This window comes from Carettochelys insculpta, chromosome 1 (genome assembly GCF_033958435.1).
Source record: "Carettochelys insculpta isolate YL-2023 chromosome 1, ASM3395843v1, whole genome shotgun sequence".
Taxonomy (NCBI): domain Eukaryota; kingdom Metazoa; phylum Chordata; order Testudines; family Carettochelyidae; genus Carettochelys; species Carettochelys insculpta.
Window position 1 is genome coordinate 108,634,216 of NC_134137.1, and position 15,727 is coordinate 108,649,942.

Genomic DNA, 15,727 nt, shown 5'->3' on the forward strand with positions numbered 1-15,727 from the left:
GATCTCTCTATTCTACTTCTGGGCATGTATCACTCTTGTATATGAAGTTAGAAATGTTGTGTGTATGTCTGTTATAACCCATAGTTTTAAATGTGCTAGCATGAGGTATTTTGTCCAAAGTGCCTTTGAGATATGCATATTTATATTCACAAATGAATTTTCATGAAGCCTAGAGAAGGGTCCTTCACACCTCCACTGTGGGTGAATGTGAGAGTGGGCCTGACCACCTGCTGCCAGCACCAGGCCCCTGATCGGCTCCTGGGCCGTATCATTTGGGGAAAGGGGTTTTAGGAAAAGGCTAGAATAGCAGTGGATGGGGGACAGAATGGGGGTGGGAGCTTGGTGGAAAGGGGTTGAGTGGGTGGGAGTCTGGAGCGGGGAGCGGGGGGCATTGGGCCTGGATGGGAGACTGATCAACATGCATGAAGATCTAAAGTCAAGAGTGGACGAGGAAGATGAAGGAATCATTGAAGGTATAGAGCAGGGGTCTCAGAATCATGGGCTGAGCCATCTATGGCCAGAGCATATTTGCAGTCCCATCCAGAGTGGGAGGGGAGTGTAGCCGTACCCATTCCCCAAGCTAGCCTCCTTCCTCCCATTGCCCTGCCCTATCCTCTTTGTTGCACCACACCTCCCCAAGGAACATGACCTTGAGGATTCTGGTGGTGCTTGTTATGGGGTGGCAGCAGCGGGTGGGTCCCCCTCCATTTCCTGTGGTTGGCTGTGCTTCCCCTTGGGTCTCACTGCTATGGGGAACATGGGAGGGCCCGACTACTGGTGCAACCTTACAGCAGGCTCTTCCTCCTGATAACCCAGAGTCTGTGTATCCTGGGGCTGAGCAGAGGTGGAGCTTGGGGAATGGGTATGGATAGGCCTATTTTACCCCTCATCTCTGTATTGTACAGATTGTTAATATGCACTGGCTGTAGATGTCCCATGGACCGTGAGTTTGAGACCCCTGTTATAGGATATTGAGAGGAGCAGAAAAAGTAGGGGTAAGAGAAAATGAGAGCACAGCTGCAGGTGAGAGCAGAATTATGCAGGGAAGTGATAAGAAGCTTGAATTTAATACAGTAAGATAAAGGGAGTCAATATGGGGGCAATTCAGGATTGTGCAGTGACGGCTTGAGAATGTGAGATTTCAACAATGATTATGGCTAGATTAGGGCTTGGTCTACATCTTAAAATTTAAATCAACATAGCTGCATTTCTCCAGTGTGTGGAAAAACCCACTTCTCTGAGTCACATAGCTATGTTGTCCTAATCCCTAGTGTAGATGCAATTACGCTGAAGGCTGTCATTCTCCAGCTATGCTGATAGTTTCTTTAGTGGAGACATGGCAATTAAGGAGGGAAGTGAGAAGCAGAGAGACCAACGCGAAAGAAGTTCCAATAATACTCAAGGTGAGCAATGACCAAGCTGAGTGGTGATAAAGAAGCATAGGTGGGTTTCTTGCAGTTTGAGAAGCAACTGAAGGTAGGGTTTTACAGGGTAAAACTGTAAGGGAGGAAGCAGGGTAGTGAGGAGGAGGAGGAAGAGGAGAAGCTGTAGTGAAAGGTGGGTGTGGGGAAGATAGTGAAGGAAAGTTTTTGTTGCTGGATAGTGTCCAGTTTACTTGAACAGCAAGTGCCGCAATGGTAGGTGTAGGTCCAGCAGGATATCATCTGTAGATGAAATTCTCTCCCTCTGAAGTCAATGGGAGTTTTAAGATAGATTTCAATTGAGTGAAAATTTTGATATGTATGTTTGAGATATTTCTACTTCAGCTCATCTGATGAAGCAGGTTTTACCTATGAAAGCTCATGACCAACAAACTTGTTAGTCTGTAAGGTGCACCAGGACAAATATTTGTTTTTAAAGTTATAGACTAACTACTGGCTACTCCTGTGAGACTCCTATTTTTGTATGTACAGTAAAATCTTTCATATCTGTCATTCTATCACCTGAAACTCTCAAATAACCAGCATTTTAACCATAGGTAAATTTTACTTATATTTTCCATAAATACAGTGTAGTGAAAGTAAATACAAATAAATACAGCAAATACAGTATAAGTTTACGGCGTACAATAGTACTGTCGTTGGTAAATAAAGTACTCTGCATACGTTTTTGTTAATATCTAATCTGGTTTTTCTTTAGTGTTATGCATTGCTAGGTATACAGCTCTATTATTCAGAATATTTGAATATTCGGCAGCATCCTGGTCCTGTGACTGCCAGATGTGAAAGAGTTTACTGTATATATGTATATATACCTGCAAATCATGCATCTGGTAAACTGGACTGTATTAAAGCTTATGCCCAAATAAATTTGTTAGTCTTAAGGTGCCACAGAACTCCTTATTTTTTGCTGAAACAGACAGTTACTCCTCTGAAAACAAATATTGGACGTTAATAACTGTTTACCCATTAGTTTATGTTTCCCAAGTTCCTCTACGCAACCAAACATCCCCACTCCTGAAAAGTATTATGTAGTCATTAATAAGTAATAAAAATCGTAAAACTCCCAAAGTCCCTCAACTAGTTTACCTAGGCAATATACTTGTTCACAGTAGTTTTACTTTTTTTCCTGTCTCCATGTGCTGGTGCCAAGCAGAGGGGAATTTAAAACAAATGAATAGGTAAGAGATTGCTATTTGATATAACCCAAATTAATTTTAATGGTCTTCTAACTTAAATAATAGATTCAGCCATTTGTAAAAAATATAAGTTGCACCATTTTAAATATTTTAAGTATATTGTCCAAATTAGTAAAACATTATTATAAGAATGAAATAATGTGGTAGAGTTGTGTAGCTCTCTATAACTAATCTGAACAAAAACTCGTACAGCTTATTTGTATTTACAGGAAACATCAGTGGTCATCAATGAAACTGTTACAAAAGATGAAGTCCCTTAGAATATTTTAAATTGCTTTTTTAATACTCATGTTTTCTTTGTATACTTTCCACACATGATCTTATGCACTGGGCGGTCCATTATTTGTGATACTGAATTTTTCCATGGCAGCTATGCAGTGGCTCTGTCAGAACTACTTAGCACCAATAATGTAAAAATAACTTCCCTAAATTTTTATTATAACATGGATAGTTGCCATATTTATGTAATGCTTAAATAAAATGCACTGTATTAAATTTTCTGTTTCAGGGAAAGAGATCAAAAGGCAAATTGTTGGAGACTGGATTATGCCAGTTGTTTGTACATTTTTCTTGTTTCAAAGCAGACCTTGAAAGCTGAAAAAAATGCATTTAATTGCTGTTGTGCAATTGTAATCTTAATACATTAGAGCTGGTAAAAATACTGATGTTAAAATAGTGTAAATAAGTGATATCTTCTTAAATTTGCTGCTGTTTTTAGGTTGAAATGATTTGAGGCAATTAATGCCCCTGATATTGCACGATTTATTCTTCAAAATTGTTGATTGTATGTGTATAAAACAAACATGACTCTGGAAAAATTGTCTTACAGTAATTTGCTGCTTGTCTTTCTCTGAACTTGCAATTCCTTAGCCACTTGTTTGCAGGTAACTAAGTGAAAAAATTTACTCTATTTGCTTCCCCCTCTCCCAATTCTAGTTTGCAAATATATGACTGAATTTGCAAGAGAAAAGAAATGTAAAAGTTTCCTTCTTGACTCTAATCGTGGCTCTTCATCAGTCATCACTCTTCCTGCATTTTGTTCAAGAGGCTCTAATTGTCTGCATTTGGCAGGTTTAACACTTCCTGACAGAGAGGCTATTAAGGGGAAGTATTCTCGCATAACTGTCACAGGCAGGAACAAAGAACCTTCAAACTCAATGTGTGGAAACCACTAACATTCTTAAATGACCCTTTTCATGCATTTTTATCCCTTTAAGCTAAAATTTGGAGAGTGCAGGGTCATGGAAAGCAGCAAGGTGTAATAAAACAGTAAACCTTGATTTTATTTTGTAGATTTATCTCTGACTTAAAAACAATTGTTATTTGGAAAAATCTCATTAACAGATGTGACTGCTTGGAATAAAAAGACTTAAAACTGATGTAGCTTTCAGGACTGCTTTGAACTTAACAAGCACCGATTTGTGGAGCAGACTAGCTAATGAAAGGAAATTAAATTTTCTGACAACTTCCCCTGCCAGCCTCCTTATTCTTCATGGGGCTGTTACTAGGTACTGAAGACTTTTAAAGAGGATTTTGTTTTATTATTGGACGTAAATGAACCAGGTATGAACATTTAGTATGTATTCTTAAAAATGTTCTGACCTGGGTGCTTTTACAATGAGTTGCCTTGAAAACTTTAAAAATATGTCAACCACTTAAGTTTCAGACACACTCAGCAGCTGCTGGTTTCCAGACATTTCTGCCTGTCATTCAAATCTTTAAATGAATGTATAGTACATACATAGTATAAATATTAGCATTTTTACATGGAATTTTCAGACTTAAGCTGTGTCACTATCATAAAAAACTTCTTTTTACTGTAATCTAATGGAAAAATATTGTTGTGTGTGAAGGGAAGCAGAATTTAACTACTGTATGAGATAGAAACTTTGGATGTTACAAGTGAACCTGTGCTCAAAGTACCTTGGGAGAATCATTTTACTTTTCCTGGCTTTTTGCTCACCACCACTCCATTGCAGTTTCCATAATAGCGTTCCATAATAGCATCTTACAGACTGCTTTTGGTCATAGAAACAATCATTTCAATTTATGCATTTCATACAACAGTTCAGTTCAAAAAACTAAAAAAGGTATATTGAAGGCTGGAGGTTTAAAAACTGCAAAACTGAAGTTGATGTGAATTATACGTGGAATAAGATCGGCAAGATTTAGCCCTTAAAGAAGTTCTGTGAGATTCATTCCAAATCCTATCCAAACAGTAGAGAATCAACTCCCCCTGCTGACAGCATCTGGAAAAACACAACACATAAATAACTGAGGACAGAAACAAGCAGGCAATGGACAAGCTTTAATGATCTGATTTATGATCCATTATTGACTGTAAACTTCTAAATTCTACCATTTAAATTCCTTCAACTGCAGAAAATAATTTTGAGATTCTGGTAGTGCTTCCTGTCAGCTGATTACTTGTTGCTTTGAGTTTCTCAGTATAATAATGATGAGGTAGAATTTACATTCCACTTATGGTATTAATTTTACATTCCTCTGACTGAAAAGGGTCACAAGGTTGTAAAATCAAACATTAAATGAATCAGAGGAGACAGTAGTGCAATATATGACTGCCCTAAGGACACAGTGCAATGGCTGATGGGATTAATGTTAGGTCTCATTTCCTGCTTTTACAGGATGCAGATGAAGCTGTCAGAATTGCAAGGGAAATTGGTAAGTTCTTAAATTAGCTATGGTGGGATTTGTGTGCCTCTCAGCAGACATGGTTGACTAAATTGAATGTGTAATAAGTAATCCCTAAAGAACAAATAATGTTTTAATGGTTTTTAAGTTCCCCCATCTTAACGCCCTCTTAAATCATCACATTTTAGCTTTACAAACTGAGGTTGAAAGACTGGGTATGTGAATGAGTTGCAGACAGCATATAAGAGACAGTGAGCATTGGCTACTTTAAAAAAAGGAATTTATTTTAACGTATTCATGAAATTAAATATGGTATCCTTTTTGCCTAATATGTTAGGCATGATACATTTTATATGGAGGCTAACAGAATGTTGGTTAGGTTCTTCATCATTATTTGGACCACAGTTGGCATGCATACAGTTGGGACCACCAACTTTTCTGCTGTCCTATGCTTGATTAAAATTAAATCACCATTCTGCACCTAAATACACTATAGAATGGAAAAAAGTTAACAAAAACCTACTTGGGACTCTTATTTTAGAGTGTGATAGATGCCTTTGGACCTCTTTTAGGGAAGCTTCCTTCTGAGGAAAGTATATGTTCATGTTCTTCCAGTTGAGCACATGCTTAAATGCTTTCCTGAATTTGGTCCTAATACTGTAAAGCAGTGGTTTTCAACCTGTGCTCCACAGAACACTGGGGGCTTGCAGACTGTGCTTAAGATTTCCAAAGGGGTCCATACTGCCATTTGAAATTTTGTGGGAGCCTGCAAATGAGAAAAGATGGAAAACGACTGCTGTAAAGTTGAGGGGACAGCTTGGATGGGCTTGCTGGTTACTGTTGTTACATAAATCTAAGGACGTGTCAGGGATTTTTTTTGGTTGTAATATGTTTTTAATGGTATAGCTACGCCAACATGAACCCCTACTATGGATGCTATCAGTGCAAAAGATGATTAGTGCCATCACATCTTAGACTGGGCTAAAGGGGGTAATTTGTGGTGCTGAAAAATACCTTTTCATACATTCCTTCTGAGTTTTCATTGCTGTAACTATATTGCACTGGTTTAACTGCCCCAGAATCTCAGGTATAGACAAGTTTTAAATTAGGATGGCAAAATTTAATTCAGCATTTCTTTTGGCTAGCTTTTATGTCACTGTTGTGAGAGCAGGTGGTGATTGATCACTCGCTGTTCAAGCGGAAATGAAAGGAAGACAAGATTACTAGCAAAGGTAGAATTTTTGCAGGAGAAGTTGTTTAAATTACTGTGTTATATTATGGAACCTTTTCGTACTTTTATATACATCTTCTTCAACTTTATTTGTATACAGGTTGAACCTTTCTCATCTGGCACCTTTGGGACCTGACTGGTGCCAAATGAGAAAGTTTGCCATACCAGGAGAGCTCAATATTGTCTAGCAGCATTACCAACACTACCGCTGCTTCCTGGGCTCTTAGAAGACACTTAGGGGTAAATTAGGACTAGATAACAGCACAGAACACTAAGAGCCAGGATTGATGGTTTTACACAAACTTTATGGTACCATGGGAAAGCTGGCCACACCCATGATAAGTGGATATCTGGCTAACTGAAATCATACTGGACTACGGATGTTACCAGATGAGGCAGTGCCAGATTAGAGAGGTTCAACCTATATTTTGATTTGCAGAGTTGGCTTTGTGGGATTTGTGATCTAAAAGACTTACCTACAAATGTTTTTTTGTAAATGAACCAATGATGTTTGATGCACACAGGAAAGGGCAATGGTGCATTCCAAATGACTTTTAAAACTTATTCTTGCTTATTTTTCATTTTTGGTCCCCCTTATGTCCTTCTGACTTTACTTTTTCTTATATGATTTACCCCAATAGGCTCATGATATCGCTTCTTTTTATTAGCCATGATGGGCATTGGAGGCAATTGTAGGGAGTTATATAGGTAGCAGAATTTTTTTGTTTCTCTAGTTTTAAAAACTGTGTTTTAAAAGTTTACTGAATTCTGCTGTATATTAAAGGGGGGAAAAAGTCACTTTTTGTTCTTCACCCTGCCAGCTTAAATAATTGAATTCCACTAAGATTTCTAAGGCTATGTCTGCACTTGCATTTGCTTGATGAAACTTTTGTTATTCATAAATGCTTATCCTCCCTTCCCACCGCACGTCGAAGTATTGGCACCATAAGTGTAAATGTGAACACTGCTTTGTTGACAGGAGCACACTCCTGCTGATACAATGAAAGTCACTAATTAAGGGTAGAAGTATTTTGTTGGCAAAAGTCACACACTCTGATTTTTAGCAAAAAGACTTCGTCCACACAGCCTTGTTACACAGTATAGACATACTAAGTTGTTGTACAGTTCTCATCATAGTTAAGTGGAAACAAAAAAGCAGTCCAGTAGTACTTTAAAGACTAACAAAATAATTTATTAGGTGATGAGCTTTTCTGAGACAGACCCACTTCTTTAGACCATAGCCATACCAGAACAGACTCAATATTTAAGGCACAGAGAACCAAAAATAGTAATCAAGGTTGTCAATATTGAGTCTGCTCTGGTATGGCTGGGATCTGAAGAAGTGGGTCTGTCCCATGATGGCTCATCACCTAATAAATTCATTTGTTAATCTTTAAAGTGCTACTGGACTGCTTTTTCGGTTTGATGGTATATAGACTAGCATGGCTATCTCTCTTTTACTAGTTAAGTGGAGTGCATCTTTTCAGAGTTTTAGCTGGTGGTCTGTGATGTAAAGGGATCTAAAATGAGGAAATAGGATACAACTGAAATCTCCATTTGTATTGTGCCTGTCCCTTGTGCAGGTTACCTTTTAACTGTGTTCATTGAGACAATCCTGTTTTTCTAAAAAGCGTTAGTGTAAAAAAACAAAAACCTGTTCTGATGTCACCTGGAATGCATATATCAGTGTTCCATCCAAGTAATGCCCCTGGCTGATGCCGCCACCTGCTTCTTAATGGTGCATTCTGACTGGCTGTCTGTGAGCAATACTGGATGTGTAGCATGCAGCATCAGTTTTCTATCTAATAGTGTCTGTAACTTTAAGACAGTGATGGACAGCCACAAATCATGGGTGGGCCTCATGAGTGGCTCTCCTTTACCTCAGTGGACCACAGCAGCTCAGGACCCACAAGAGCTCTGCCCATGGCTCTGCAGCCTCCCCTGCCCCATTGTCCCTCTTCCATGGAACTCTCGTGCATTTGGGTTATTTACTCCTCCCTCTCTCTCCCAGCACTTTCTGAGCACCGCACATGTGCTGATTCATGCTCCGTCCCTGTTGTTCCACCTCCCTCTAAGGGCTTGAACAGCTGTGAATGGAGCAGTGCAAATCAGCCAGTTCTGGGAGGGGGCAGAAATGAAGCAATAGTGCTGTGGGGGGCGGGAGAGGAGAGGAACAGGTAAGTTCAGAACTCCTCTGCCCCAGTGTGTGAGGGACATAGGAGAGGGGAACAGCCAAGAAGTCCTCAGGCCTCCTGTGGAGCCCCAGTGGGCCACAGTTTGCTTGCCACTGGTCTAAAACAAGGCCATCATTACTACTAATAGTTAACCCTCGTACTCTGTGCAGAGCATCTGTCATCTACAAATCTCCTCCATTTTACTCTACCTTGGGACAGAACTTTTAACAGGCTGTCATTACAAATATCTTAAAAGAAAGACAAAACATATTTTGCTGTCCAGTCATAAGTTAGGCAATTTTTTTCTTTCCCCTGCATTAATTGGTGTAGCATTTTCTTGATTTTCTTCACCATGGACATCTCTTGTTTTCTCTTACAATTTGAATATTCTGTCTTCCTGTTTCTGTAAGAATTTTAGTTCTTCCACAGTTCTTTCTGTAATACATGTTAATTTGGTCTTATCACTTGCTCTTCTCATTTAACATTTTTACGTATTTTTATTCTCTTCTCCCATCACTTTTATGGATTGTCAGTTTCTTTTCCTCTTCTCATTTTGTTGTTGTGGTCCATTCTTGCTTTCTTCTTCTCTTATTGCTCCATTCTGAAGAGCACTGTTCTGTGTAATGTGCAGGCAGTGATATGAAATCAGCAGGGATTTTGTTTTTGGGTAATCTCCTGGCTGTTCCAGCTATTCAGGCTGTAAGTTGCAAATTGAAACTTGAGAGAGTCCTGATTTATGAAGTGTGGTCAGGATCTACTAAGTTTCACTTTGCACCTTGCCATCTGAGTGAGCAGAACAGCCAGGAACCAAAGTCAATATAAAACCAAACAAAGCCCCATACAATTACAAAGTAGCTGGAAAAACATGCTATTGTCATGTTTCAGTCCACTCACAGCTAGCTGATGTTAATGTTGCTTAAGAGGGATATGGAAAATAAACTTTTATTTCTGGACATAGACAACTTTTGGTTCAGAGGCAGCAATTTTATAAAAATAACTTGAGAGTACCTGACAGTAAGACATATTGACAATGGTAAAAGCTAAGTAGTAGCAGAGAAAGGGAACCATCACAAGTCCTTACAGACTACATTGGATGCTAAGATACTGAATATACCTAACTATGCATAGACTGATTAGGCCTACTAGATGTGCAGGTGAATAAGTCCCTGATGGTATGGTTGATGTGGTTAGGTCCTGTGATGACGTCGCTGGTGCCAACTCTGCGCATATCTACATCAGCGACATCATCTCAGGAACTAACCACATCAACCACACCATCAGGGGCTCATTCACCTGTACATCTACTAATATAATATACGCCATCATGTGCCAGCAATGCCCCACTGCAATTTACATTGGCCACACTGGACGGTCTCTATGTAAAAGAATAAATGGACACACATCAGACATCGGGAACTGTAACATACAAAAACCTGTAAGAGAACACTTCAATCTCCCTGAACACTCAGTAACAGATCTAAAAGTAGCCATCCTGCACCAAAAAAAAAAAAAAAAAACACCCAAAAACTTTGAAACCAGACTTCAAAGACAAACTGCAGTGCTGGAATTCATTTGCAAATTTGACACCATCAACCAAGGATTGAACAGAGACTGCGAGCGGCTGACCAATTACAAAAGCAGTTTCTCCTCTCTTGATGTTCACACCTCCAAGTCAACTGCTGCTAATGGGCCACATCCCTCCGTGAGTGAACTGACTTGTGAGCTCTGGCCCTCCTCTTGACTGGGACTCCCTCCTTTTCATGAACCTATAAAGTTAGACCCTCTTCTGGAACCCCCACTCATGCATCTGACGAAGCAGGTTTTAGCCCACGAAAGCTTATGCTCCAAAATATCTGTTAGTCTGTAAGGAGCCACAGGACTTCTTGTTGTTTTTGAAAATACAGACTAACTTGGCTACCTCTCTGATACTAGGCACAGAAATGTAAATCTGGGGCAAAGAGTAGAAGACCCACCTTGTTCAGATATTTTGCCACTGCATGGAAGATTAATTGAATCCTTGCTGCCAAAGCATACTATCAAAAAGGCTATTAGTTTTGAGTTTGGCTGGATTTTTTAATTGTTGCAAATTTTTAATCCTTGTGCATTTATTCAGGTTATTGAGATGGCAGTCAAAGTCTGAGAGGTGCAGGCCTATCATTGACTAGGACAGTGATAATTAATGCTTCAATATGTTTCTCCCAACTGATACACAAAACTTCCTAAACCAAGCCGAAGCATTCTCAGCTCCTATATAATAATATTGACAAGCCTATTAAGTTTGTCAAATACCTAAAGGGTCCCATTGGGCATCAGTTCCATTCTTGACCTGAGGCCAGTGTCTCAGATGATCTTAAATGATTCTTAAAGTTATATGTAGAAAATAAATGAAAGTGCTCTGATTTAGTTTAGAAATGTTAAATGCAAATTCTGTTAAAGTGAAAGGCAGCTACTCTGCTTAGCATCTTTGAAAACAGGCTATTTTTTACATATGTATTTTGGAAACTAATCTTAAACACAACTTTTTTTTTAAAGTATTGGTCCTACTTTATTGTATATTGGCTGTGTCTATACTTGGCCAGAATTTTGAAAGGGCCATGCTAATGGCCTAATCAGAGAATACCTATGAGGTGCTGAAATGAATATTCAGTGCTTCTTTAGCATGCTGCTGGCCATGGCACTTCAAAAGTGCTGCACTTCAATTGCACGCGGCTCATCTACTTGGGGCCCTTTTCAAAAGGCTTTCGACATTTGCGGGGCCCTTTCAAAAAGGGCCCCATGTAGATGAGCCACATGCAATCGAAACATGGCACTTTTGAAATGCTGTGGCTGGCAGCATGCTAATGAGGCACTGAATATTCATTTCAGCACCTCATTAGCATGGCCCTTTCAGAATTTTGGCTAAGTGTAGACACGGCCCTTATGTTTTTAATGTTCTGCTGCCTTTTCAAATGAAGCATTTCTAATTTAAATTTCAAGGGCCACATGTCTCCCTGCCCTCTTTTAGCTGGCATTGAAAACATTTTAGGACACAGACCAAACAGAACAGTATTGACAAACACAGAAACCTAGAGGTAGAGTTCTGTTTTAGGGAATGGTTGATGCATTCACATAAAATAGGAAGCAACCTCTGCTCAAAATTCACATATGGACTTCTATGAAATTTGAAAAAGGTTGGTACTCTTTTCTCCCAATTATTTTTTGTTTTTCTTTTCTTATTTCAGCATATCTCTTAAATACTGTTTTTGAATCCTACTGTAACATAGAACTGCCAATTCCCTACTACCTGATCAAACTGAGAGAAACTATTTCAATGGGAGACCTGTTTGAATCATTTTCTAATGCAGAAGTCAAACATGAGTCTATTAGCTAGGTTTGTCAATATGCATGGGTGTCTTTTTTTGGTCCAGTACTTGCAGGTACTGAGTACTGGCACCTTGGCAGCCCTAGCTACAGGATTGGCTGGATGGGAATGGGGGTGAGAGGAGCCGTCTGAATACCAGCCCCTCATTTTTTTCAAAAAAGGCATTGGTTAATGCTGTTGTGTTCAGTCCATGACTTAATTTGTTTTCAGTGCCAGCTGAAAGAGGATTAGGAGAAACCATTACCGCATTTATCATTTTTCCTCTTAACTAATAAAAAAAACTCTCTTGTAAGGCACAAAAAAGAGTTGACTGCACACATAAATACACACTTATATAACAGTATTGCTCTCATCTGCTGACTTCCTTTTAGGTTCTGACTGGAAGCAGAATTTGTAAGACTATTGCAGAAATTTTCTCCCTTACCATAGAAAGTTGTATGTGTGTGTAAAAACTTGTGCTGTTTTTTTTAACATATACTGTGACTATCTATAGTTCTCGATTTGCCACCTTACTCTTGCTTTTTGGCAATATTATATGTATGGATTTCATATTAGCTGTACATGCACATAAAATGCTGCAAAACTCAGTGGGTCATGTCAAACAGAAAACCCCTTTACATTTTAAGTTAAATAACCCAGTTTAGTCATCCTAGATGAGATGTGATTTAGGGGTTTTTCGGTATATAAACACACGGTATACGGCACCCCCAGCCCCTGGAACTAAATGTCAGTACAATTACAATTATTCTTAAAATGTCTGTAGCTTCTGTGTATAAGAAAAATAAATGTGTCACTCAGTTGAATATAATGGGTTATACTAGGATGAAATGATTAGCATTGCTGGTAAGAAGATGAACTTTTCAAGCTTCAAGTGGTATTATTACTATGGAGCACATAACATTAATTTTTATTTTTAGCATTAGATTGGAACATAATAATTGTCATACTGGATCAGACCAATGTTTCATGTCATCCAATATGTTGTCTGTGATAGTGGCCAGATGATTCAGATAATGGAATAAGAAATCCACAGTAGACAGCTGTAGGGTAATCTCCTTCCCACAATAGAACTCATCTAATCTTGAATATTTAGATATTAGCTGAAGGCCTGAAGTATGAGGTTTTACATCCCTTCCAATATACTTCTTTTAGCCTAAATGATAACTGAGATATTCTTTTTAGCCATAAAAATGTCTAATCCCTTTTCTAAATCTCGCTAAATTTTTGACCTCATTGATGTTCTGTGGCAAGGAGTTTCACAGTCAAATTACATTTTGGGAAAATAGTTTCTTGTATCAGTTTTGAATTTGCTGCCTCAGTTTTGTTGAATGTAATTTTGTTTTTGTATTATCAGGCAGGAAAATTCAGATGCTTCCAATCTGTCCTCCCTAGACCATTTATTAGTTTATAGAAGCTTTACTATGTTCACTGTTGCTCACCTCCTTTCAATGGTAGAAAACACAAGTCTTCTCAATTTCTTGTTGTGTAAAACCTTATCCAGGTCCCATTGTTCTTGCTGGCCTTCCTCTGACTCACTTGCACTTAAATAGATGTGAAGTGTTTGAAAACTGAGGGACGAAACTATTCACAACTGGTAGAGCTAAATAAGCAAACAGTAAAAATTACAGTGAAATTTGTTGCAGTCATTGATTTGGCCATCCTCATTTTGACTCAAATCCAGATATTCACTATTTTCCCCAAATACCTTAATTCCAAATCTATCACCCACAGAAACAAGTCTTCATGTTGCAAGGACCGATCAAGTTTTTAGTGCCGAGACAAATCAGCTTGGTTAGAATTTGCTCTAATTAGCATTCTCAGAAATTATACTTGCAGCCCTGTGGCACGAGTGATTTTTTTCCCCTATTTTGCAAAATACCCAACTATCAAAGAAGCTATTCCAATCTGATATTTAACTATCAACTGTCCTACAGAATAGTGTAAGACTAAGGGAGATGAATCAATGCAAATATGAAATGACCTTTGCAAAGTTATTTGTAATTGAAGTAGTTATGCTACTTCTATCTCTCTAACACATATTCAGAAAACTTTCAGAGCCAGGCTGAAAAATTCTTATTAAGTTAACTACTTAATATGAGCAAGTGTGTCTGATTTTAGTCCCTTAACTTGGTGTTTGCATCACATCAGTTCGTGGAAAATTTTCTAACTTCTATTGGTATATAATGTTCAATATTTTTATTTACCTTTTTAATGAGAGTACAGCACGGCTCTTTTGTAGTATCAAATAAATGTAGTGTACTATTGGCCAGTATCTAAGTTGTTACTGTTGGCTACGTTGACTTGTAGCGTAGAAACATCCCTGATCTATTTCTGCTTGTAAAATGAGTGTTTTTAACTTGATCAGTAAAAATACTTGTTTCATCAGTAGGACACAAATAAAATTTATTTGTAAAGTTATGTCAGAAGTAAAATACATAACTTTTCTCACAAATCACTTTGCTACTTGGTGAATCTGTTCACTCTTTTTTTTAAGGGGGGGAATAAATGAAATAGAACTATATTTTTATGACCTCAAAATACTATATTGTACTGTAGTCTCAAAAAAGGGCAAGTTTTTGAATAAACCACTTACTTTGTCGCTGCATTATTAAACATGGTCAAAGTTTGAACTTCTAATTGTTCCCCCCTATTAGGTTACCCTGTCATGATCAAGGCCTCAGCAGGTGGTGGTGGGAAAGGCATGAGAATCGCTTGGGATGATGAAGAGACCAGGTGAGATGCTGTCCAAAAAAACTAGTCTTATCAAAATTCCATTAAAACACTGTGAACTGACAGTCAGCTACCAAATGTGAAATGGAGAAATTAGATCGTTTTTGCTTTTATCCCTTTTGTGGAAATGGTATAGAAAGTAAGCTTTATGCTCTGGTGGCTTCTTCTAACTCCGTTTCTAGTGTGGCCTTATTTATTTTATCAAAGTCTTGCAATTGTTTTTATTTGATATCTTTCAATGTATTTTTATGTTGTCAGCATATTAGGTAAAGAAAACAGTTAAGCCCCAGTCTTGCAAGTATTTATTCATGTAATTAGTTCTCTTATATTCTCCAGGACTGACCACTAATGTCCAGAAACACATTTGTTAATATTTTCAGGATCTGAGCCATATCTGATATTTAAACATAAAATTATGTAATTATCAATAAACTACGAGATGCACCTGACAGGTACTGGACAAGAGAATTTGCTAGACAAAGGGAGGTCCTGGGTTTCTGCTGCCAGGTGGCCTGGTGCACCCAGGAGCTGCCACAAGCCCAGCCAGCCATGTGGTCCTACGGGACTCCAGTCCCGGCCCTGCATTGCCATGGAGCTCCAGCCCCTGGCCCCACTCAGGTAGGTGGGCAGTTGCAGGACCTGGCCCCACCTGGGCATGCGGAGATTCCAGGCCCCAACCCTGCCCAGGCTGACAAACACCTCTGTTTGGTCTGACCGCCGCTGCTCTGGCCCTAGGTGGGCTGTTGGCCCCAGCCCCAATTGGGCTGCTAGAGGCTGGCCCAAGACTAGGAACACACTGGTCCTGGAACACCCACAGTCCTTCCTGACCACAGATGTTGCCAGATGAGAGACTCCTGGATCTGAGAGGTAAAAGGTTTCAGTATTTTATAATAGGTCTTCCCACGAAATAGTGAGCCCTATATGGCACTTCTGAATTCACT

The 15,727-nt window shown here is 38.9% G+C and overlaps 1 protein-coding gene across 3 annotated transcripts in view; it reads left to right on the forward strand.

Moving 5' to 3' along the window:
* The window catches only part of PCCA (propionyl-CoA carboxylase subunit alpha), a 469,473-nt gene that overhangs the window by 150,588 nt on the left and 303,158 nt on the right, over positions 1-15,727 (forward strand). For 2 of the 3 annotated variants that reach the window (XM_074989641.1, XM_074989649.1), the window contains 2 exons: positions 5,284-5,320; positions 14,711-14,789. In XM_074989641.1, the coding sequence (XP_074845742.1) occupies positions 5,284-5,320; positions 14,711-14,789 (116 nt within the window). Of the gene's footprint in view, positions 1-2,605; positions 2,621-5,283; positions 5,321-14,710; positions 14,790-15,727 lie in introns of those variants that run through there. The other variant, XM_074989656.1, reaches the window with a different exon arrangement.